The 26,152-nt window shown below is 41.5% G+C and overlaps 1 protein-coding gene across 1 annotated transcript; it reads left to right on the forward strand.

Annotated features, from left to right (window-relative positions):
* The first annotated feature begins 1,571 nt into the window (after positions 1 to 1,571).
* kcnj19a (potassium inwardly rectifying channel subfamily J member 19a) lies at positions 1,572 to 18,642 on the forward strand. The gene is made up of 3 exons (XM_023410982.2): positions 1,572 to 2,596; positions 14,209 to 14,425; positions 17,560 to 18,642. The coding sequence occupies exons 1-3, from the start codon at positions 1,931 to 1,933 to the stop codon at positions 18,222 to 18,224; spliced, it is 1,548 nt and encodes a 515-aa protein (XP_023266750.1). The 5' UTR covers positions 1,572 to 1,930; the 3' UTR covers positions 18,225 to 18,642.
* The last annotated feature ends 7,510 nt before the right edge of the window (positions 18,643 to 26,152 follow it).

Below are 26,152 nucleotides of genomic sequence, written 5' to 3' on the forward strand. Positions count from 1 at the left end.
AGCTAGGTGTACCTAATAAACTGGCAACTGAGTGTAGGTTATGACTATTGCTTCTTCAGAGTCAATAAAGTTGAACTTGATTTCCGCACAGACATATCTAATACTAGCTTTTAAAAAAAGACAGTGTTGTGAAAGAGATTGTTACTGATACTAAAACCCACAACGTGTCATTTAGGACTGATTGAATCAGATTTTATAGACACACAAGGAAAAAGCATTTCTGAAAAAAGCACCTTCATTCACTGAAAACACCATGCCTGACTTTATATGTGTGTAACACTGGCCCTGGACGAGACTGGAGTGTAACATCTGCACTGTTGATGTAGCTTTGTTTAAGTCTCTGATCCCCAAGAAGCTCAAGTCTTTCATTTTTTAAAATTTAAAATAAAACAGCGGCCAACACTCTTGAAAAAAATCAGTTTATTACATAATTTATAGATGAAGTGCTTGAAATATCCTGAAAGAGTATCTTAGGAGCATCTCATCAATAAATGATGCAGCCTAATGAACTGATTTTGGATCAGGGTTTTTAGGAGTGCAGGCCTCTTTCATATCAGAAACTTTCCTACTGGGTCTCAGCACAAATTAAAAGACCAAACAAAAACCACTTGAGAAGAGGGTCAGCTGTAAAATGAGATCAGTCAAGGACGTCTAAATACCACTTGAGTGATTGAAACTGAATTAGCTAATAATAGTAGTACTTACATATAATATATACAGTATATATAATACAGACCCTGGGTCGTGCCAAATTGAGGGCAAAAGAGATTCAAGGACGAACCGTCCCTTTTACGACTGTCCTTTGGGAGAATGCTAGTCCAGGAAATCCTCCACTGTAGTAGCCATTCAATGTCTAAATCAATAAGAAGGCCTCACAGGAAAGAGGAGAAGCACAGATTTAATGTCTGACTTAAAATGGACAAAGCCTAAAGACAGTGAGTGGTTAATTTAATCTATTTAAAGCAAACAATTCTAAAGAATTCAATACACATTCTGTTTTTGTTAATCTACTAGACCTTATTTCCTCAATTTAATAAGCTTTCAATTTGGCACAGGTTTGAGCAGGTTAACAGAAGCACAAAGAATTACTCTGAATCTGCAATTCAATTAGTCAATGCCCCTCATGTTGCCCCTATTAGAGCATGTATTAGACCTAATATGCACATGGGTCGTCCATCCAGTAGATGGCACAGTCTAACTTGAAAGCATAAAGATCCTCCAACCCCATCACTTAGGATCTCTGTGACTCTCACTGCTCTTAATCATACAGGAAGATCAGTTACAATGTAAAGGCAATGTAAGCACTTCTTAGAAATGAATGAATGCATCAATCAACCAGTTAATTAATGTATCAATTGAGCCCCACACTGATTTAATTGGCTAAATGAACCACAGTGAAGAGTCAACTTGCCCACATCATCCATCCATCCATCCCTCTCTCTCTCTCTCTCTCTCTCTCTCTCTCCACACACACAAGCGCAGTCTTGTGTAACTCTCCCCTCCTCTCTCCCTGCTGCCTTCCCTCCCTCTCCTCTCACACACACTCACACTCCCCCCTTCATCCTTTACAGCCCACCAGAAGCTGTGAATGGTAGACAGCTCCTCGTATTTCGCTCCACTTGTGAGCAGAGTGAGTGGAGAGTGAGCAGAACGCACAGCTACAGTCAGCGATCCTCTGATGTCATGTAAAATAACTGGAGGAAAAGAGGATATTGTTAAATAAAAGGACAAAAACTGTACTTTAAAGTCAGTGACATAAACGTGTGTTTTTTTTTTTGTTGTTTTTTTTTAATTCCTTGGATTTTTGTGCGCGCTAAAGTGGCCATGGCGCATTTTACGCACTGCAGGTAACCAGTGTTTTGGAGCTCAAACAAACAAGGAACATGGATTAAAAAGCAAGTAAGTTCGCCTTTACTTCAGGAGAGCTCAAATGGCGGCACTTCGTCGAAAATTTGGCGAGGACTACCAGGTGGTTAACACAAATCGGGCAACTACTTTCTCTGCTCCGGTGAAGAAGAAACGACAGCGCTTCGTGGACAAGAACGGTCGATGCAACGTGCAGCACGGGAACCTCGGCGGAGAGACCAGCAGGTACCTCTCTGACCTCTTCACCACTTTGGTAGACCTGAAGTGGCGATGGAACCTGCTCATATTCATCCTAACTTACACCATCGCCTGGCTGGTCATGGCATCTATGTGGTGGATCATCGCTTACATCAGGGGAGACTTAAATCACGGCCACGATTCGTCCTACACCCCATGTGTGGCCAATGTTTACAACTTCCCCTCAGCTTTTCTGTTCTTCATCGAGACTGAGGCCACCATCGGCTACGGCTACCGGTACATCACAGAGAAGTGCCCCGAGGGCATCATCCTCTTCTTGTTCCAGTCGCTGCTGGGCTCCATAGTGGACGCTTTTCTCATCGGCTGCATGTTCATCAAAATGTCTCAGCCTAAGAAACGCGCAGAGACGCTCATGTTCAGTCAGGATGCAGTGATTTCTCAGCGAGACGGCAAACTGTGCCTCATGTTCCGGGTGGGCAACCTGCGGAACAGCCACATGGTGTCCGCTCAGATCAGGTGCAAACTCATAAAGGTAAGCGCACAAAGACAGCTCCTCTCTGGTGATACTACCGCCCTGAAAACTCACTGAAACCCCGTGGTGTAGGGGCTGAGCTGAAGTTAAGAACATGCTGTAGATAAATCTCACCTTCTGTTAAGTCACATGAGAATAAAGATGCAGTAAAATGAATTTATTACAAGTGTCCCTGCTGCTGCATTGGTCAGCACCATCTTATCTCAGCAGTGTGGAGCACTTTCTTTGAAGTACATAATGTATGTAGGCCTATGCAAATAACAGAAGCTTGAGGTAAGTGCAAAAAGCAGCCATTTCTTTTTTTCCACAATGACTGCGCTCTTGACTGACAGTCCTCATCACATTACTTCCTCTCTCATCTAAGTCCTCCTGGAGAAAGAACAGTTGCAGGCTGCATTTCAATGATTAAAATAACCTTTTTTTATTCAGAGCTTAATTGTAAGCAGATCTGTCCATACAATAAATGCTTTGTTGAACAAAACAGGCTTAAGGTGGTATTACCATAATCCTTCAGCTGCAGGATGGTGAGGCTGAGTCGCAACCAGGTGCATCCCAAACCATGGAGGGAGTGTTGGTCTTTGTTGGAAGCGCTGCAGTGAGGATTGTCAACACTGTGTCCAGCATCAGTTCCTTTTCAGCTGGTGACACCTGGACAGATGGGGTGTGTAATCAGTAATTGGACTTGACAGAGAGATGGTTCCATGAGGAGGAAAGTTAGGCTGAGTGAATGAGTTGTGAGAGGAAGCTTCACACACTAGCACAGATCACTGGAGTCAGTAAAACAGCACTCCTGGGAGAAAGCATGGAGGCGTAAAAGGGATTTACTATGACCTTAAAGAAATGCATTGCTTTGCTTCCTGTTTTATAGGGTTTATTATTTTCTTTCTCTTCCCTCAGATATAAAATGTGCTACAAAGCATCACAGTGTTTGAATGTAGCTGCAACAAAACTGGACCAAAAAAAAATCAGCCAGCTATAATGTGGTGGGTTTGAAAGCTCCTCACAAACTGTGCCGCTCTGGTTATCCACTAGTGAAGAACTCAGCAGATTTTAGGGGGAATATAGCTAATGAACCTCGCACTGTGAAAACAAGCAACAATGCAAAAAATTACCACAAACAGAAGCGAGGTCGACTGGCTCCTCTTTTAATTATCGTAATAGAGCCCCTTTCAGCCACATCCATGTTCCATGTGCCAAATGTCCCATAAAGAAGACAAACAGCATTAGTGAGGTGCTTGGAGCTTGTTTATGTCTGTGTTCTCCTCCGCACAGCCACATTCAGCTCAGCGATGGTCAGCTTAATGATGCATGCAGGCAGAGAGAGGGAGAGAGGCGGGCAGGACCGAGCTATTCCACAGTTAGTGTGGAGGAAGTGAGCAGCCCAATAAGCAGAAAGTATAATTGCACATGTCTGCGCTGATTTCCCCAGTCTTTCCAGTAAAACTGAGCAGTAAGCCCTCCGCATCTCAATTAGACTCTCCCCATCTGTGCAACACACCTATGATATTGTGAATTGCAGTGTATCTCCACACTGGGACTCACAGTAAAAAAAAAAGGTCTACTTTAAGTGTGTGTAAACTGAAAGACAAGATTTTTGCAATGCCACCCAGAACTGGAACAGAAATAATCAGGATTTGTGTTACTTTCAAATAACAGAAGACGAGCAATGTTGTAAAGGAGACAAGAACAGATGTTGCATCACAAAAGGACTGGAGCTCAGGGAATTTTTATACCGTAGAGCCAAAATCTTTTTACCTTTCCTTTTGGACTGCAAGAAATACAATCAGTATAAATTCCAAGACTTCTCTGCCAACCCCACATCATTTTTACACTCCCTCTCTGTGAAATACAATAAATACAGCATCCACTGTGTGCTCTTTAGTATTTTTTTTTATTTATTTTTGCTCCAGGGCTTTGTGGTCTAACCTTATTCTTTCGCTTCAAAGACTCCCTTACCAAGACAGAATCTTTTGCTGCAGCTCTGCCAGAGCACAGGAAACTAAAAAACTAAAAATAAGTGACTCATCAGGCATGAACAGAAGCATTGTTTAAGCTGAGCATACCTTCAGATACAATACATCACATACAATGCTTTAAAACAAAAAAACCTTCAATAAAAAAACTGGAGTAGTCATATTCTCGAGTGGATGCTCTCAGTGCAGTCCCCGTGAAGAGATGTTGGTGGTGCTGTTGAACTGCAACCCTCTTCAAGTCATGCCTCATATAAAATACTCAGACATTACTGGCATCATTTCAACTTGTACAAAGACAGTGTGTGTGTGTGTGTGTGTGTGTGTGTGTATGTGTGTGTGTGTGTGTGTGTGTGTGTGTGAGAGAGAGAGAGAGAGAGTTTGAGAAAAGGTTTCTGTGATGACTTGTTCATGAAACTGCATCTAAAACAGTAAATGGACAACTCTCTCACATAAAGTCCAACCAGATCCATTCAATCGTTTCCATAAAACAAAACAAAACTGTTTCTCTGACTCCACTTCGTACTGTGAGAATTAGTTTTTGATTATTCTCTGAGACGTTTTTTTAATGATTTAAACTCCTCCTCCTCCTCCTGGCTGCATTATAATCTTTGGTCTGAATATGATATACTGTTCTGTAAGCAACGGCAAACTATTGCAACCCTAGTTCTATGACTGCGACCCAAGTTCTTAAATGGGACTTTATAGAGCTCTCACCATATGAGTACAGAAGCTGTGCATGTACAACTAATCACTGGTTTAGTCTGTCTGTAAATGGCCCCTATAAACTAAGCATTTAACAACTACAGCATTACCCCAGCTCACACATACAGAGTCAAAGTAGTCTCTTGCCACTCACGAATCTGAAGCTTGCAGACATGTTTAGTGTTGACCATCTAATTTACGTACTCAGATTTGTCTGGGCAGTTTTTTCTCCTGTTGCCACTTAAGTGGTTAAAGTAGCTAATTTACTGAGTGATTGTTTCCAGGCATTGTTTTTCTTATTTAAGACAGTCGGAGTTGAAAACACCTTGAATCGAAACACGTGTGATCTCCAGCTGAACCAACATTTTCTTGCGCCTCTGGTGTTTGAGTGTGGAAGGGGATTAGGGATGCTTGCTGTCAGACTTCGCCTGTTTTCATAGCGCAAGGGTTGCAAGATGTAACCATTTTGTTTCTCAAAGACTTCGCCCCTTAAGTGCCAATTGCTATGTAACATGTTGGCCAAAATATCCATCACACCACACTTATGCTTGATGAGAACTAGGGATAGGGATAACAGATAACATTTGTTAGTCATGGTGTTACACTCAGTTGTTCACATTAACATGACAGCAGTGGGTGGATGTAAACGTCGGCTTCATAAAGCTACAGAACTGGTTGGACACAGTTCCTGCAATTATCTACTATTCTTAATTCATTTTTTGGTTTGTGTTAGCTCACCAAACCAAATTCCTATCAACTATGTTGCATTGGCAATAAAGGATTGAATCTTGAATCTGAGATTGGAAAGATGTGGAGGCAGGATGTTTTTGAAGCTATTTGAACATCCAACAAGCACTTATGAAGAAGCATACTGGCCACTTTAGTCCCAGTCCCATTCATGTGGTTTGGGATTTTGCAGACACAAAACTGCTCTTAGTGCAGTACAGTGTAAGATAAAAGTACCAGCCTTTCCCTCAAGTGCAGCAAACAAACCTGCTGACCTTTGGTTAGAAGTGGGCCTCTGGCCATCTGCCCATGCCCACATACAGGACTTTGGTCTTCCCTTTTTCTCTGGTGATGCCACAGAAGTGTTTTTGCCTGCATTAGCTCGGGCCGCACTGCTCACTAAGCTCTGTTCTGGGGTCAGTTGTTCTGAAGTGGAGAGGCAGGAGACGGCGTCTACTTGCTCATTGAGTCGGTAGTGACAGAAAAAAGAGCACATGCTCTCCACGTCTGCACCAAAGGAAAAGGTTATCAATTTAATCTGTAGCAGATAATAGCAGTAAAAGAAATCCCATCATTTCTGGCACTTTTCAGCAAACAGCATGGAGCAGTCAAGACATTCTGATGGGTCCTGGAAGCCTGCAGCAAAATGCTCAGTGTGAATTGGCACATGTACAGTATAATGGCTGGTGTGAATCAGAGAAGGTGACAAAACTACTATTGGTGCAGAATTGAGTCCTGAGATGAAGCCACAGCTCTCAGTTTGCCCTGTATAAGTTGCAACATCATTATGTTTACTAAAAAGCGCATTTACTGTAGAATTGGGTTAATTTTGGTAATTAGGTAACAGTTACATGCAAATACTAGGTGAGCCATAAATCTGAAGAATTTCCTTAGATGACAAAGCCTGTTTGAAAGCGAACCACTTGTTGGCGCTGCTGTGTTTGGACAGAAAGTCAGTACAGCAGAGCTCCTGCTGAACTGTCGCAGATGATTACTGGGTGACAGCAGACAGCAGAGAGAAGGGAGAGACAGACCAATGGGAGCTGTCATCCACAGTCCCACCACAAGCAGTTGAAATGCAGCTTTGCAGGGCATCCATGACAGCCTCACAGGGCATCCTGGTGGAACATCCTAGCTGAAAATATGTCTCTGGTATTACTGGGAGGGTGGGAGGAGGGTGAGAGAGAGTGCAAAGGAATTGATTGAAAGTGATGGAGAGTGGTGACAGAGCTGGGGAGAGGCTCACAGCAAGAGAGGGGAGACATAAAAAAGAGTTACCAACAGATTTCTTTTAAAAACATTTTCATTGTGTGAGTGGTGCCTTCTATTTCAGAGACAGACACAGGAGAAAAATCCTCAGGGCCATATATCACCTCAGAGGATTTCAGTACATATACTAGCTAGAACTAGAATTGATTTCTATTTCTTTTCTAATAAAAATAGAGATGCAATTATTCAATTACATTGCAGGGAGCTGTAGAAAGGCCTTGAATCCCTGTAGTCATTGATTAGCATGCCCCGCAGCCAGAAGACTCTGGACTGCTCATGGTTTTTCTCTGCTTTGTATCCTGCTCCTGAATAATTCAGTCTTCGCAGGTATATAGGATGTTTTGCTGTAGGAGTGAGCATGCTCAAAAATACACGCACATGCACGCACGCACAGACAGACAGAAACCCTGAATATTCTTGACATTGGTTTCTTTTGCTAAGTTTTTTTTCTAACGAAGGTATGTGTGAGGTGGAGTGAGCATTATTTGTAATGTCTGAGCCAGCAGACTGAAGTAAGAAATTTACAAGCACTAAAATATTGCATTATTATTCTTGAATGAACACTACATCTTCAGGCTCCTGATAATGATTATGTATGAGCGTTGTTACAGTGTTTTCCACAGCCAAGTAGAAATCAGAGGCAGCACAGTCAGAACAAAGCAGATTTTTGGCCAAGAACATCATGACACAAGTCACTACATCTCACATTGAGAATTAAAACACTTTCCAAGTAAAAAATAAAAAAGCTAAACCAGAGCATCAGCACATTCCCGGACTTATTATTTCCAAATAACATCTAATACTATTTTTTATCCTGGTTTGCCTGTACCAACCTTTTTAATTTAGCACCAGCCTCCACAGTGACCTGACTAACAATTCAGCCAAATCTTTCAGAGCACTGAGAGCCCAGTATCCATAGAAATGATCCACATATTATGATTCTGCAGAAGTTGTGCGCTTTTTATACAGAGAAGGGAGAAGGACTGAGGAGTCAGCTTGTAGTTCATCTGAGTTCACATTGCATCTGAAACCAACAATTAACACTGGCTTAAAAAAAGACTGTGACCAACCTTAAGTAAGTGTTTTAGTTGCCTAATCTTAACCATACCTCTCCTGGCATTTATTGTAAAAAAAACAAACATTGTTTCTCTAACATCTTGGATTTTGCGGCGCTGTCTGATATCAACATAAAATCAAGTTTTGATGGACCATTTGGCATCATGTTTTTCAGTTTAGTGAGTGGGTACTATGAGAAATAATTGGTCAAACTAAAAAATTGAGATGGGCTGTAATGCAGACAGTTTTCCTTACGGGTGAAGCCTCAGTTTGTGAACAGCTGTCCCATTAGTGCACATAAACATAAACTTGAGAAAAACAGCTATCAGCCATTTTTAATGTGCTTGCCCAAATTTCATTTCAGTGTCATTAAAAGTGTTAAAAGTACAAGAAAATCACAACAACAAACCTATAAATGTCGGTTAAGGGCAGCTGTGGCTCTGAAAGGAGAGCAGATCGTCCACAAATCAAATGTCCACACATAAGTGTAGTACATTTACCAAAGTAACTTAGACACACTACGTCCGCTGAATTTTTCTTTTCTTGCATAGTGCTTTTCAATATAGGTCTGCCGGGTCAGTCGCTGCCTGGAGCTGTGAGGTAGTGACATTAACAAGGCCACTTTCTGTCACCTTTGAACCTCTTCGTGACAACTCATTTCAAATGTCTGTATAGCTGATTAAACAACACAGGTTAAGCTGAGTTGCTGTATGGTATAACACAGGGAATTGTAGGAACACAGAAATCGCTGCTCACCTGGTAAACAGGTCGCATTTGTGAGTCAAAAGATGTCTGACAACAGAAAGAGAAATTTAAAAGACGAAAACAGTCACTGCCTTAAAACACAGTGAGGGCGAATGTGGAGCAAACAGGCCGTGCCTTTCCCTACTCCTTACCAGATGTTGAGGAGGAGGAACAACTGATGTTTGTATGGACAGTGACCTTTTCAAAACCAACATGAAAACACTGTTGTGGACAAACAGCATTGTCCAATTCAGCTGATTCAGTGTGGATACAGCCTTAGACACGATTACATATTTACATTTTCCCAGTTGATGGCACTAGGAGAAAACTGCAGTCCATCCCACGAAGGATTGAACGATTCATTTTACTCTCAATTTGATTTGAGCAATTCATCTCACGCAGTCGAGACTCACCCAACCTCTTTTAAATATACTGAGTAGGCAGACGGTATCTAGCAGTATGAAATCCTGCATGACTCGGCTAGCTTGTCAGTTGAGCTGATTGCATACAAGCTCCTCTACCCACCCCCCACCCCTTTCAGGCTGCTGATTAATGAAGGCCTGGCAGAGCATGGAGTGGAGTTGAGTAGGAAGAACAGGCCACTTTAGGTCTAATCAATTTTAGTTGTCACCTGTCTTCATCCATGAGCATCACTCACACCACAGAAACAGCCTTTTGTGAGCACGAGACAAAACCACGTTGCCATTTTAATGATAATGAGCAGCTGACATGTTGACTGGGTTAGTGAATATTCAGGTGTGAAGGGTAGAATTTGGAACAGAAACCCGTGCGTGTGCTCATCCAGTGATTCTGCCGTACCACCTCCCCGAAGGCATCGTCAAACATGAATAAAAACAGCCCTGTCTGGATTCGTCAGAGCTCAGGGAGAAAAATCTGTTTATTTGTCGGAACAGAATGTCACATTTACAGAGAAGACAGTAGACAAGCTCAGCTATCTGTGAATCTTTGTGCAAGAAGAAGAAGCGTAGGAGAGTGCCAATGGGGCCTGTGTAAAGAGCTTTGCCTGTCAATGTTTGCATACAGTCATCCATCTTTTTAATCTTAAGCGACAAAGACAGAAAGTGGAAAGTAGAATTTCCCTAAGCTAGCATGAGATAACCCACATGGAGGAACGATGCCAAGCAGTATTCAGTGGCCTGTAAGCAGCCAACAAGTGAACAATGCCCCCCTGACATGAAAGTCGTCCTCCAACATGAATCCAGAGGAGCGTCTCATTGATATTCACAGGCGATAGAAATAGAATGCAATGTTTTCTGGCAATGCAAAGCCTGTTTACTCATACTTCATTCAGTGTTTGCGTCTCGGAGGGATAAACTATAGGGCAATGTCACCGGGAGGTCAGGGTGAAATTGGGCTCTGACTTGTAAATGCAGTACAGGAGTGGACCGGATGAGAGAGAAAGCAGAACGAAAGATGTAGTAAACCCAATGAAACATCATTTATTTTGAAAATCATTTGAAACTTGACTTAAATCCCTTTTTGTTATCCTCCATTCCTCCAAACTATTTAACAAAATAGCCAGCACCACTGGTAAAATCCCCTGTAGAATATAATGCCAATACCAGAATTACTTAGTGAAACTGGAGCAGAAGTTCTCTCTGACATTACTTCAAAAACTCTTCTCAAAGTGGTTGTAATCTTATTATAGTAAAATTTCTGCCCAAATTTGTGTTTTTTCTGAAAAACACACAATGAACACAAATCGTCTAATCTTGACTTAGCAGCTGTAACTAGGGCACTGCAGGTCTCACAAGCTTTGGCTTCCTCTACATGCAGAAGTTGTGTGCATGGGGCTGTAGTGAGAGACACACTCAGTTTCATAATAGATTTTTAGCCCTTTTAAAACCAAAAACACAAGAGTAAAAGCTGCAGTTGTTAGCATGTCTGGCTAACTAGCTTACTATGTACAGTAGTAACCCAGTTCCTTCCAAGGATAACATTAATTAACTACATTAGTCTGTGGGCAGGTGACAAAAAAGCCTTGTTTAACTGCTGTCATATCCACTGCGTAGTATTTCCCCACCTCGTGGAACCCGGTCTTGGCTGCTGCCAGAGCTAAGGCTAATGTTTGTGGCTCTGCGCTGCTCTTTGCAGGATTTAGGGAAGTTTAAACTCCAGAAACCTCAACTTCACCCGAGACAGTGTAAGTTTTGGTGAAAACATTGGTTAGTCATCATCCTAACAGCATTACTCTTTTAATGTTAAAAGTGAAACATAGCCTACTTGAAAATGTTCATGTAAGCTAAGCACCGACAGAATTATATTAGAAATAACAATCTGATCAACATTTGTCTTAGATAGATGGCCCCACTGTTGCAGTGGTGAAACATTTGCGAGTCAAGAACGTAGCATTAAATTGTAAACAAAGACTGTCTTATGTCTTAAGCTCTACAAATGAAATCAACCACACGAATGGTTCCCTTCCTATAACATATCCTTATAATAGGGCAGACTAGGTTTAGACCGAAATACAAGATCAATGCCATGTCTTTATTTCCTCATCTTCGGCTTTGATCATCAACATCAGTCTGTTAGCATCAAGTGCATTTTTAACACCACTTTTACAAGATTGCCGTTACAACACGAGCCAGCCTGAAACACTAAAAAGTCGTCTGGAGACAGAGGAGACGAGAAGCTTGCTTTTGTTTGCTTCTGCCTAAAATCAAAGACCCATCATTTCCAGAATTTTGATCAATAAATCTGCCACTGTAAAGAAAATATGTGCCTTGCGAGAATGGAAAGACGTAGCAACAGAGAGGGGAGTGAGCTTCAGCAAACAGTCAATGATGTAACTACTGTAAGTTACAGTGTGCTGAAGTCAAAGATGATCCATTTACTTTATTATCACCACATTTTGGACCGGAACAAATGCCTCTACAACAAGTCTGCAAGCGGAAACTGTCTCTGTCTGTGGGAATAATGTGTTGATTATTTACCTTTTTTTTAATTTTACAATGAGAACAGAAATGGAAGAATTGGATTTTAGAGAAGGGGGTGGGACTGTGTGTGTATCTGCGTGGGAGATCATTATGAAGTCGTGTGTGGTGGAGGAAGAGTGTGTGTGGGAGGCTGGTGGCTGACACATCCAAATTATTGGTTGGAGGTGAAACATGTAGAAAAAGAGAAAAAGGTATAAATTTATTAAGCTGAATAAAATATTTAGCAGTTACTATTAAAGATTCTAAAGGAAAATCAGCTTTGCACTGATTGTTTTGTTTTTAAATGTAAATTGACACAAAAAATATAGTATTCCAAAGTAGTTTCCCAAGTATTTTTGATGCAAAGATAATCTTAACCTTTGAAGGTCAGATTAAACACATAAGCCTGTTTTTAGCTTTGTTGACCATTCCTTAATGTTGAAATATTTCACATTATAAATATATTAAAGCTGGTGAAAGAGATGCAAGCCGCTTTTCTGAGAACAGGATGTGAGAAACTGGCTGCGAATTTATGGGGATGTGCTGAAAAGAGTAAAACAGACTGCTAAGTGTGGGAAGAGAAAGGGTGAACAGACTGATTAGATAGACTAATACAGGAAAGGAGAAAATATATCCAGTACCTTGGTGCTGTGCTCCAACATCATCTGGGCAATTAAATGCTTCCGCACCAGTTAACACTCTGTAGGCAAGTCCTGTCCAAACATGCTGTCACATACGCCCGCCTGCAAACTCTGCTACAAATCAATGTGAAGTGCCAAGTTTGTGGACACTGCACCAGTGGATATTGAAGAGAGGGAAGAAACAGATGGAGACATAAAACATCTTCCATCATCGTTCCAGGAGGATGATAAATACATTCATTTTGTAGAGAATCGCAGCATGACATTTTTAGACCCACAAAGTGGTGGAAATCAGCTAAGTGCATGTACTCAAATACTGTACTTGAGTTATGATGTAGGGTTGTATGAGGTACTTATCCATAGTCAGTGTATTACCTGCAGTAGATTTGGGTCAGTGTGCTCCCAGTTTGGAGAAGCAGGCAGGAGTACCGGCACAGGACCTGAGCGATGTACTGCTGCGGACAGGGACAGCAGAAAACAAATTATTTTAGTCACTGAAAAAAATGCCCACCTAAAAAAACTAATATCAGTTTAAGTGTACACTTTATCCTGTCATCAAACAACCCTTTATGACTCAAACAGCTGATCTACGGTGTAATACAGTGCGAGGCATAAGTGTGCATATGCATACGAAAGTTCAATGGTTGAGAAGGTGCCGTGCCAAACGAAAGGGCTGTTTGGCAGTGAGATAAAGCAGAATATTCATAATATAGTGTACACTTCAAATTAACCTGTTAGCACAGTTGCTTATTTGTGACACTTAATGTTACTCCCTAACTAGCAGTTAGGGAGTAACATTATCACTCATTTGAAGTTGTGTTTGTGTCCAACTGATGAATGTAAGTGCAACATTCACTCTCTTTTAGCTCTGCCTTTGGTCCATACCAACTGCCGAGTGAAATGAGCTCTTAAGCTGCTAAATGCTCCACTATGTTCACCAGCTGGTCTTTAACTGGTTGGTGCTCAGCAGATAGTGTACTGTCGACTTTTAGAGCTTTATTTTAGACGGACGGACGGACACACAGACAGACAGACAGACAGGCAGGCAGACAGACAGATAGACAGATAGATAGATACTTTATTTATCATGTGTCCATTCATATGTCCATTAGCTCATTGTTGATAATAATAAAACAGTTAATAATAAATAAACAATAATAATTAAATGAGTCCACTTCCTTTGGCTGAGGTGTTATATCGGCTGAAAAACTTAATGAGACTAGTGAGAAGAACTCTGTAAAGCTTGAGGGGAGCAGCAGATCAGGGTGATAATTCTCTGCTCTGCAGGTTCATCATTATGAGCAACATCTTTCACCTTCAGTTTTCACATTGTCATTTGATACTTTGTTTTATAAAAATATCTATTATAGTCACTTGAAGTAAAAGATGTTAATACTTTGTCCATTACTAGACTGAAGATATGTGTCAGACGAAAGAAGGACATGCATCTAATCCTCTTTCCTGTCTCCTTCTTCTTCTTTTCAATCTTCGTTTTTCTTTCTTTGCTTTTCTCTCTGTCTCTGTCCATTTCTTTCTCTCTCTTGTTGTCGACTGTTTTTCAGTCTCGTCAGACACCCGAGGGCGAGTTCCTGCCTCTGGACCAGTGTGAGTTGGATGTCGGTTTTGGGACGGGTGCAGACCAGCTCTTCCTGGTGTCCCCTCTCACCATCTGCCATGAAATCAATCCCAAGAGCCCCTTTTTCGACCTTTCCCAGCGCTCCCTCATGAACGAACAGTTTGAGATTGTCGTAATACTTGAGGGCATCGTGGAGACCACTGGTGAGGAATCTTTTCCTGCCAATACTTTCAGCTCTTTGTATCCTTTCCACTCCTATCCCGCCCTCACTGCTTCTTTTCTTCACTCTTCTCACTCCCAATCTAAATGTAAATTCCTATATTAATATCAACCCACACAACATTCCTATCTAATAGATACTCGTAATCTGGACTGTGAGATCTCATTTCCCCGCCTTCCCAGTTTTGCACATTTGAAGAATGCAGTAAAAAAGTGAGAATGAGAACAACACATGAGAATGACACCCTGATTGAATTATGAGGGATATTTTATTATTGCAGAATCGGTTTATGCCCACTCTATGCATATTAAAGCCTGTGGTCATAGATGCGTGTGTCACTTTGATAAATGAGTCGGGTTTTAGTATAAGTTCCACTCCATTTTTCAGACATCTGAAAACTGAAGTAATTCTGAGCCTGTGAGACACTGGTATACAGCCACCACTGTAAACTACAGGCTGCCATGCTGGAGTACTCTCAGCGGCAACACCACTCTCTCTGTTGTATATTAAACAGAATGATTCTTCCCCAAAGTCCGATACAAATAAATCCATCTCCCTCTTTTCTTTTCAGCTCTGCTTCTATCCATCCCCCATAACCCTCATTTTGCCACTGTTGTAGAAGAAACCACAGAGCTGAATAGGCTTAGAGCAGGAGGGAGGGATCAGCAGGGAAGCGTAGAGGCAGGCAGGCAACATGGTCTGTGCTCTGTTGATAATACCATTAAATCAGGGTGCAGCCAGAAGTTTAGTGTTGCAGTGTTGTGGCACTCAGAGCTCAGAGGTAGAGGGGGAAAACTCTGGCAGTGTCACCTTCAATTGGCCATGAGATCCCGTCACCCTCACACTAACACACATCCCATTAACTTGGGCACATTAAGAATGATCCCTTCACATCCAGCTGCTGCTGACGCAGCTGTTCAGCTTGTTGATTGTCTCCCCAACTCGTTTTCAACCAGATTTGACAGAATACCACTCAGTCACACTGATACTTTATTTCACATCTATGAGGCAGTATTAATTATGTTTTTATAATCAGAGCAAAAGGTTTAGCATAAAGAGAAAATGGATGAAAATGAAAATGGATTCATGCAATGCCCACAACAACCTAATGTACATAAATCAATTTTCAAAAATACAACCTCAGTCTGAACGTAGACAGTCAGACATGGTCTGAAAATAGACCAAAGGATAATTAGACCAGAGGATAATTAGACCTAATTGAAAATGCTGTCATAGTTCACACTCCCAGCCTTTTTTTAAAAATCAAAATGTTCTCCTGTTATGATTAAGACTTACAATGGGATCAGAGGCTGCTAAGATCCACCTGGATATAAGATGTGTGGCACTACCTTGACCCAATTAGACTGAACCCTACACAACTCCAGGTCCAGGGTTGGGTCTTGGTTCCTAGGAACATCTAAAAGCAAAGCAGAACAACATCTGGAGAGAGGAGTCCCTAGTTCAAAGTATTAAGTTAAACTATTGAGTAGTCATTGGCTCCATGGATAGGTTGTGCTTTTACTTATATGCAGATGACACACGCCTCTATGTATGTGTCTGTGATATGATTTATATTCTTGCGAAGTAACAATGGTGAGATTTGAATAGAGTCCCACAGAAAAGGTGAAGCAGCACAATGCATTGGTAAATGGTGCCAGTGAAGGCTACTGCCAGGAACTTTACATAAAGTCTTGCCCTGCTCGCTGTCTGCCATGTGTTTGCATGGCTGTGCTGAGGGCTTTATGCAAGATGCACTAAACATTAAGCAGCTGGTTGAATACCCATATGAAGCCTGAATGATGAAACAAAAATGGCATGCCTGTCAAGCTCTGAACCCACAAGCTTCCACTGCGCTGGTATTACTGCTGTCTTAAGTATCTACAGTCAGAAGAAATATAGTCATTCTCTGGTAGAAGAGAATACAGCTGGAAAATTATCCCAGACTCATCCCCGTGATTAAAGCCTCTGGGCTAATTAGGAATAAATATGACCTTTGTGTAGATGTAGGACTGCTGAAGGTTTTCTGCGGATGAAGATGAGTAGTGAGCCTGGAATAGCATCAGGCTATGACATAACACTGCACATATCATCCCTCAGAGGGACGGGATCAGACTCCTACTCTACAGCTAACTGTAGTGTTTAGTGTGTAGTGTTTAATAGAAAAGCTCAGGTTGAAGCAGAGCCACTGGATGAGAGAAAATATGAACCAAGTGCTTATTGATCGCGAAGGACCTCTAGCAAGCATCCAAATGTCAAGAAAATTATTTTACAAGAGCTGAGGTCAAAAGGAAAAAAAAAAGTGTTTACGATGCTTGCAAGCTGCTAATCCTGTACACAGCAGACACACAGACACCAGTATCTTTGCTTCTCAATATGTCATTCTCAAACCATGAACAAAAATGCACACTAATAAACAACTGCCAAAAGAGCATGACACCAGTGAGTCAATAGATAATTGACTTTGAGTTGAGAGGAGATTGAAGCAGTGTACAAGTCGCAATCAACACCACAAGTTACAATAAAGAACTGTAAAGACAGGGCCCATGGCTCTTGCCACTGATGCATTGATGTGGGAATGGTGCTCGGCAACCGTTAATTGTGTTGATCAGACTGCCAATTATCACAGCCAACACAAGACGCTGATAGCAAGCATGAGTCATCTCTATATTAACAAAACAAAATACGTAAAATACGCACCAGTTTAAGGGAAACAGAAACAGCATGGCTTTGAACTCTGGGAAGGATTTTTTAAAGATAATATGAGACTTCACTTTCCTTTATCTCATGTCATCTTCTTAGTTATTCTACTTAAAGTTTTACATTAGAGGCGACATGCTTGGGATATGGAAAGGCATTAAGTAGTACTAATAGTCGGTAGTAACAGCTGCTTTTATGAATTATGTGATTGAGTGTTTAAATCTCCAGTATGTGACTAAATTGAAATAGAAGTAGCACGAAGCTCCACAAGCAATAAAGAAGCACAGAGCGGAAAAGGAGATAATGGGAGGGAACGCTGCCCTTTCACATTCCTGCTTATCAGCCAGTATTTGTTTTGTTGGAGCCAAACCCCCATTTAATGAAAGTTATTCAAAGTACTGCCCTGTCACTCTCTTGTAGGTATGACATGCCAGGCACGGACATCATATACCGAGGATGAGGTTTTATGGGGCCATCGCTTCCTGCCAGTGATGTCCCTGGAGGAGGGTTTCTTCAGGGTGGACTACTCTCAGTTCCACAGCACGTTTGAGGTACCGACACCAGCGTACAGCGTCAAGGAGTATGAAGAGAAGAATTCACTGCCCTCGCCTCTATCCACTCCCACCCCTGCACTGACTGAGAGCCATGGCGCCCGGCGTGACCGGGTGTTTTCTGTGGATTGCATCAACACTTCAGAGGAAAGGGGCCGTCAGGGAGGGACTGTGGGTCGACTGCCAAGCAAGCTGCAGAGGATGAGTTCATCCGGGAAGGAGGACCTGCAGAGGAAAGTGCTTCTGCTCAGCTCCCAGCACTCTGAGAAGGCATGCAGCACAGGAGACCTGCCACTGAAACTGCAGCGCCTCAGCTCCTCGCCAGGACCCGAGGCGGAGAATCGGCTGCAACTTAAGCCCTTCAAGGTGGGCTTTGACCCCATGACCCAGTCTACGGGAGACCTGTACCAGCACAGCCTACAGCCCACAATGTCCCCTGCTCCGGTGCCCATGCACAGCCCTCTGCTCTCAGCTGGAGGGAGGCCGGAGGACAATCTGCCGGCGAAGCTGCGGAAAATGAATGCCGATCGCTGAAACCCAGACAGTCCCTGAGCACAACAGCAGACTCCCACTGACCTCCGACCAGACAGACAGGAGGAGACACGCATGGAAACAGATTCAGAGAGCTACTCTACCTTGAGAGGCACCGATAAGAAAAAACAGATGGTGTACTGACAATTTATATTTATTTTTTCTTGAGTCACAACCTTTACTGGAATTACTGTGATTTTTGTGCTTCATAGCAGAGGCATTCATGCAGGCTTTATTACACACAAAACAACAAGACAACACAAACTTCATGCTTATTGCGAACTTGATCATCCTGCAAGAGTTGTGCATGTATACACTAAATCCATTGTTTAATGTATGCAACACCACACTTAATAGTTAATCTTAGTTTTATCTAAATATAAATTATATTACAATGATAATAAATGATGTTTGATCCTTCTCTTCTTTGTGTTTTTATTGTCACAGCAAAAAACAAAAAGCCAAAAAATTTTTAGTTTATGATTATTAGTGCGGTAGTTTTGCCAAATGTCTGTAAGTAACAACAGAGTAACTAAGAGCATTATGTGGTCTACTCTCGAACGTATGTCAGAGCAGACGACTACAATCTTCGCTCAGTAGAAGTGTAATTCTTTTTATCCAAGTATGTTAGGTATGTATGCACAATAGATTTTATTTCAGGGTGATATTTGATCAGCTTTTGTATCAACAGTCAGTGGAATTGAAGATTTACAGTACGGGACAAAAAATGCCTGACAAGACTCTTCATATCGTCACGTTTTCTCAAAATATAAGGAAAAAATGAGATTATAGAGTAACAGGTAGCAGAGCTAAATCAAGGTACAATTGCACCACACTGTATGGATGTAAACAAAAAGCTTCTTCAGCAGCACATGGTCAGGGTATCTCAAGTGTCTAGAACACCTAAGCCTTAATTCACTGCTACAGCAGCACAAAGACATGAAAGTCAATGGAAGAGGGAGATTTTCCCTGCTTCAGCTGCACACTTGCAAAGACCTTCCCCCATTATGTTTCCACAGCTTCGACCACCCACTCACTTACACACAGTCTAAACTCCATTCCTCTAATTTAGTTGCATACTGAGCGGCGTGTGTGTGTTTGTAGGCTTATTCACTACAGACATGGTTTGTCACTGTTCTCATGCTGTGTATGATTTGCCAAATTACACAACAATGAATAGAAATAGGCTCATTACTATACAGAAAACATAGACAGTTGAATGACGATTTAGTGGAAAGCACCAACACTTGAATAGTGAACCTTTTGTTCCAGCGCATCAACCTAAAGTTTGATTATTGTTTTCACTGTATAATCGACTGATTCAAAGCATCAATAAAGTTGAAGTGGTCAGGATTATGTTCTGAATTAGGCTATTTCATGTTCACGCTCTGTTCATCTGCTATCTGGGAATTATTTCGTCCATTGTCCACCGTCAACTGCCGACTGTGCAGTAATGAAACCGGGAGGTAGCAGTTCAAAACACTCAATCTAATTTTGGATGCATCTACTTTTAGTGTGGTAAAATAACTAAATGACGGTCAACTCCACAATAAAATACAACACTAGAAGTTTGTGTTTAAGAAATGCTGATGTATAAAGTGCTGGAGTTAACACAGCAACGCTATCCAAGATGTTGATTCACAGTTAATGACTTAAAATGTTCACAATAATCATGGTGCTCATTCTGACAATCAAACTAAATTGTTATTTCTTTTCACTTATTAATTCAGCCTGACGCTGTGTTCATGTAAGCCAGTTTCTGAAGTAACATACTGGAGGTCCCATCAGACGTCACGGCAGGAGCGGTCACTGGGAGCAGTTCATGTTTGTCATGTTGAGTAAAGAGCAACTTAAGACCGGACTAAACAGTGACGGTCGACTTCAGTTGCCCCCAAAACTCTCCACCTTCACCGACTGGCAAAGGTAGATGACATGTTTCACATTGTTTTACAGCCAGGACAAAACCAGACCTATTTCAATCACTGAAAAGAATCTGACTCGCAGTGCTGGAGAATGCTCCTTTAAAATTTCAGAGTTAGAACATTAGAAAAAAGGTATGAAAAGTAGTTCTTTGTCAGGTACATAAGTGTAAAACAGACTCTGGAGTGTGTCATTGAATAAATAGTCTTAGTTCTTCCCTATGGCTGTGGTTAGAACCACAGGATCAAGTACACGTTTTAGAGTCAGACTCAAAATACTGCATATCACCTTGCAAACTAAGATTCTGTGCACAGGGAAAAGCTCACAAAATCTGAGAATATATTGAAGGACAGAGTCCAAAAATTACAAAAATATTTACAGGAAATCACGAAAAAAACAACCAAAGTAAGAAAGTCATACACAAAAACAATAACACTACAGGACAATCAACTGGGAAATAAAAGGGGAATTCAAATCTCAACATCTGGATACCTGTATTCTACCTTTTATTAAAATTTTCCAAAATATCAACAACAAATGGAATGCTTTCCAATTCTGCTTTCACATCTGGATGTCAAACAACAACTGAGAGACCAAGTGAGAACTCTCCTGTATGCATGACAACCAAAGAGCTAAAAGCTCCCTCTCATTTGCTCCAGCACTCTATCAGGTTTCGTTTTTCTGTGGGCAAAACTCGAGTTGTTGGACTGGTTCAACTGCCCACCGTCACAAACCATAATCAATGGTTACTTACTATACTTACTAAGAAAATATTGTTTGCATAATACCACTTAATAGGCTATCTGTCAGAGCCACAGTCCATTATTTGAGACCAGTTCTGGAAACCTTCCCGCCTCCTCTGCTTGCTTAAACTAATGACACAGCGGACCTCAGTGACACAGTTTTCGTCAGTTACAGATACTCAGCTCCTGTATGAGGTGTTTTCAGGGGGTTTCAGCCTCTGCTGTAATGACCCTGACACTGATGCCTCCACAGGTTAAAAATACCTGGAACATGAAAACTTAATAACAAGACAAGCCACGGAGAGGCTCATTAGGAACCCATCTCTCTGACTTCCCAGCGCCGTCCTCCAACTCAGACCTGCCTCTGACATGTTAATATCAGCTTAAAAATGGGGGATGAAAAAGTTCGGAATGACAAAGAAAATCAGTCTCAAAAAAACTGCATCAATTTTCCAATTCCCATTCTTCCACATAAGATAGATTTGAGGATGTTTTGATATATAGCCAATTCATTTACAATTGACAGTTGCGCCATGTCTCTGTGCTGTGTTGCACCAACTGTGAATGAATGGCAAATTAGGCCACGTGTGGCATATAAAGGGAAATGTGCCTCACTAAACCACCTTATTGAGATACTGTACACACACGTGCGTCTGCAGATGCAGCAGGCGTCAATCAAAAACAAGCCACTTCTTTCCACCACAGTCACCACGGCAACATGGGTACCTCTTTGCCCTGCAGCAGTGGTGGTAAGCACACAGCTGAGGTGTTTACATGTGTGTGTTTGTGTGAAAGAGAGATCATCATTGTATTTTCCACTCCTCTCTTTTGCTCACTTTCATTTAGCAGATTCAAATACAGCATTTAACATGTGAGTGTGTAATGGTGTGTGTATGGGTAGAGTGTTGTGTGCAGATGAGCTGGACTGCTGATGTAAACTGCAGATATCAAGCGTCTCATCTGCAGCACTATGATTTATTCCTCCTCTACCATGGAGAGTAACCCTGTGGGAATCGAGAAAAAGAAAGAAAGCAAATAACATCAGCAGCGTTCATCGTTCTGTGTAACGTTTTAATTTCAACTTGTATGCTTTACAATGGAGGTAACCCCTTTTGACATGCTTTGAAAATAATTAATGGCTCACCGCATTGATTTTTCCATGCATATATTACCATAATACTTGCCCCTAGCCATTTGTGGAGAATGTGTAAATATTGGTTTTTTAAAGCAAGTGTCTGTGACTGGACTGAAGTGCTGGAATGAATAGTTCGTCTTTGGGTGCAAGTGAAGTCCTGGAATCCTCTGGGGACGTCCCTCTCTTTGTCCCGCCTAACGTAACCACGCTAAAGATCGAAGGACCAATCAATACCTGTCTCACTGCAGCGCCCCGACCCATGACCTGCGACGCAATCCATTGCTCACAGGGTTGGATAATCACTCTGCTCTGTGGGGACAGCTGCGTCAGGAGGGATTGGAGGATGGAAGTCCATCTACAGCTCAGAGTGAAGTTTGGTTCAAAACCAAGCACGAAGACATCATGTCCCCTCACAAAGAAATCAATAGCTGTGAGCTCCATTCATCACAGCGGCACACACACGAGAATCTCAGACACACAGAAATGTACCACTTCCTTCAAAAACCTTCTTGATGCCTCAGTAGGATGTGTGTTTTATTTGAATGATTGCCTCTGCTGTGCTTTGGACACGTCGTGGCCATATGTCAACTCAGACTGGCAACCATCTGTGTTATACCGTATCTTTATAGAATTACTGCTCTTCCGGTGTGTAGTGATCAAAGAGAGGGAATTCAGCATCAGTCAGTTCAGCGCCCTACAAGGCATCATGGCTGTGGAGTGTAATATTTAGACTGTTTTCAGCTGTACACCTGTCAGATATAGAGGCTGTGCTGCTTGTTGTGTCCTACTACCTGAGACAGCGCATGTATAATCCGAATATAATATAGGCAGTGAGGCTGGGCAACATAGCAGAAATCAATATTGTGCAATAAGAATATTTTTTCAGTATTTGCATAGATCAATCTACAGATGCATGCAGAATCATACAGAATTATAAGTAGCACTCTCTTCTGTATGGATGAAGCCATGGTGGGCATCACTGCTTCTGCTAAACCCCCTGTTCTTCTTTTATTTACTCCACACAAACTAAAAATATTGAACAGATTTCTTTCGGTGTCTTGGGGGATTTTGCATGAGCTGTAAAACATTTTGAGAATCACGTTATTAAAAGTGACTCATAGTATGAATTTGTAGGTCAAATAGATACCGTATCGAAATATTGTTTCTATGTCCATCATTGAGTTATAGGCACATGGGTAGGACATGAGTGAAATTTATTCAGTGTATATGCTGCTTGGAATGAATGGGTTGCCATGTTTGGACGCCTCATCCACTGTTCAATCAATCCATAAAAAAGACAGAGGTTTAGAAGCTTCCACCAAAGGACAGTGGGCTGAATTTTTATTGCGTTTTATTAATTGGCATCAAAAAAGCAGATTTATTCATACAGCACTGTGTCTTATAATTAAAGGACAACTGAATGAATTCACTCTTCATATTGAACATGAATCGCTTTTTAGAGGCAACGCAAATGTCAGTTCATGACAAGCTAATGCAAAACGGTGTGAATTTGGTGTGGGCAGCACAAACTGGTTGACAGGCTTACTGACCGAACTTCATGAGCATAAGCAGACAAAAAGACCCTGGAGTTCCTACTAAGTCTTAAGTTGAATCAAAGGCTTATGTTTCTGTATATTATCCCTGCTGTGCATACCATCAGAATTCATTCATAAGAGATCTCAGCGTGTGTGGGATGTGTTTGGTTTCAAAGCAAATGTTGGAGGTGTGTTGATTAATAAAAGTTCAAGCCACTGGCATCATAAAACCTCTATTAGGCAGCGCACAATAAATGAAACCTAATGGCACTGTTAACCTCTCTCTCTCTCTCTCACACACACACGCACACACTGTTGTTCTTGGGCACAATCCCATGAGACTGAATGAGTAATAATGAGATATTTGACTTCACAACAAGGGATGTGTGTGTAAGAGAGTCTATTTGCTTTTGGCTACATGTTCGTCCATTTGTCAAAGCATCAAATGGACACACACACACACACACACCTCCTGCCAAGAGTAAATCCATGCACTGCTACGCCATCATTACATTACGCTGAACATTTCCTCCTCTCTCTGGCCCTTCTAAATGAAAACCTGGAGTCTCAAACCTGTAAACATGAGTAATGATTTTCCTCCATGCTCCATTTATCTATTTACTCCCTCCCCCCCTTATCTGTTCATTTCCTTTTGGTTCTGTTCTCTTCTTCTTCTTTTTTACGGCTGCATTCTCCTGGCTACATTGTGCCTGATAAGCACTTTTCCTCTTTGGACAAATCGTTTGTCTGACGCTACCTCTTCTGTGAAATTGTACTTGTCACATGCAGGCGTGCACTTTAACGAAATATGATCGCACAAATTCAAACACACACACACATTTCGACATCAGAGGCTCGACCGCAAAGAGAGCGAGCTACCCCTCCCCTTGTTTCCCACTTTTCAATTCCTCACTTCACAGCCTTCAGCAAAAGCAAGAGAACTTTTTCTGAGACATTATTTGAAATCCATCTTCAGCCCCTGAAAAGTCTTTTACTTTTTAATCACACTCTTTCACAGGACTTTTAATCATACTCCTCCTGCAGTGGACTACATTGTATATGTGTCTGTGTGTAAGGGGGGGTCGGGGGACAGGGTGTAATATGAGGAGAGAAGTATGACAGTGATGGGCAGTGAGTGAAAGCCAAGACAATAAAAAACGACCTCATCATTACGTGTAGCCGTTCTGTCTTTCCATTAGAAAGAATAAAATGACCCTTATCGCCCTGTCTTCCCTACAGAGGCATAATTGGGTTTTCAGGGGAAAATTTCTTAGGACCTAAATTGCATTTGTTCCGTCTCCTCCCAGTGCTGCCCCGCTCAGCCCACCCCTGCAGTGAACAGTCCATGAGGGCTCCACAGGAAATAATAATTCCTGTTGTCACACACTAATGGTCATTGCTGCATAACTGCATCGCCGCATGGAGAATAATAACATGAATTCTGTGGTGATGGGTGCCGTCAACTTATATATGAGGGTAATTTCTCGGGATGTAAGTAGGATGAGGTGCTGAAATTATTAAGAAAGTACCGAACGACCCATCGGTCATTTGTACTGTCTGATTGCTGCTTGTCTTCTGGTAATACTTGACACATAATTGTGGTTAATCACTTCAATTAAAATAAAAGACAGATTTATTCACACAATGAGGAATCTTATTGTGAGCATGGCTGCATTAAACTGCTTATGTGCCCCTAGGCAAAAATGAGCTCTGGGCCCATATTGATACATTAGGGGTGCATTATGTACAATATATATATAATTTTACAGTGGGATTTTGGCATTAATTGTGATATATAGTTAGTGTAGTTTAGTTTCTGGGAATTCAACTGGTAAAGCATAACAAAGCTCATCAACCTGACAAATCAAGCTGTGTCATCACATTAAAGCAGAACCCTGTAAATCTGATCTTTCCATAAAGAAGTCCTGATCACTGATTTGCAACATTGCTACCTATTGCCTAATTTAACCTGATATTAAAGGACCTATTGTGGTTTTCCTTATTTTCTGTCATATATATAATGTTACAGTGTCGGACGTCCATATCAAACATGGCCGAAGATTCAAACAATGAGGTAACAGTATGTAAATATATTTGCAGGATAGGTATTAAATGTACTCCAGCATACAAACAACCGACAGTGCAGATTTACTAAACAGTCGTTTGGCGACAGCAGAATAGGAAGTCAGGTGCTGCAGTGTTTACGCACAAGTTCACCATATCAGCTTCAAAAGTGATGATGCAATCAGCTGGTTCTTTGTTAGGGACACCTAGCTAATACAACAGTCCTGCAATAAATCCTCCTTCATGAAGGTTGTAATGTTGAGTTTTTGTTTAAACTGTTTCAGAAGTGTTGATTCAGCTGTATGATGGTTTTGGAGGATGTAGTTTGTGGTGCTGTTCAACTGTGTTGCATTATAGTTTTTTCTGTTATTAAGCCTACCCTCAATGACATAAACTGGGATGGACAAAATAATAGACACCTGTTAGTATAACGTCGTACAATACGACACAGATCACCTCTATTCGTTAATAAGTCAATCCAATAAGTCAACTGGTGATGAACTGAAAGAGGCGTATTTTGCTCCTGTTCAGTAA

This window comes from Seriola lalandi, unplaced genomic scaffold (assembly GCF_002814215.2).
Source record: "Seriola lalandi dorsalis isolate HSWRI2012SDOR001 ecotype SW California unplaced genomic scaffold, Sedor1 jcf7180002054443, whole genome shotgun sequence".
Taxonomy (NCBI): domain Eukaryota; kingdom Metazoa; phylum Chordata; class Actinopteri; order Carangiformes; family Carangidae; genus Seriola; species Seriola lalandi.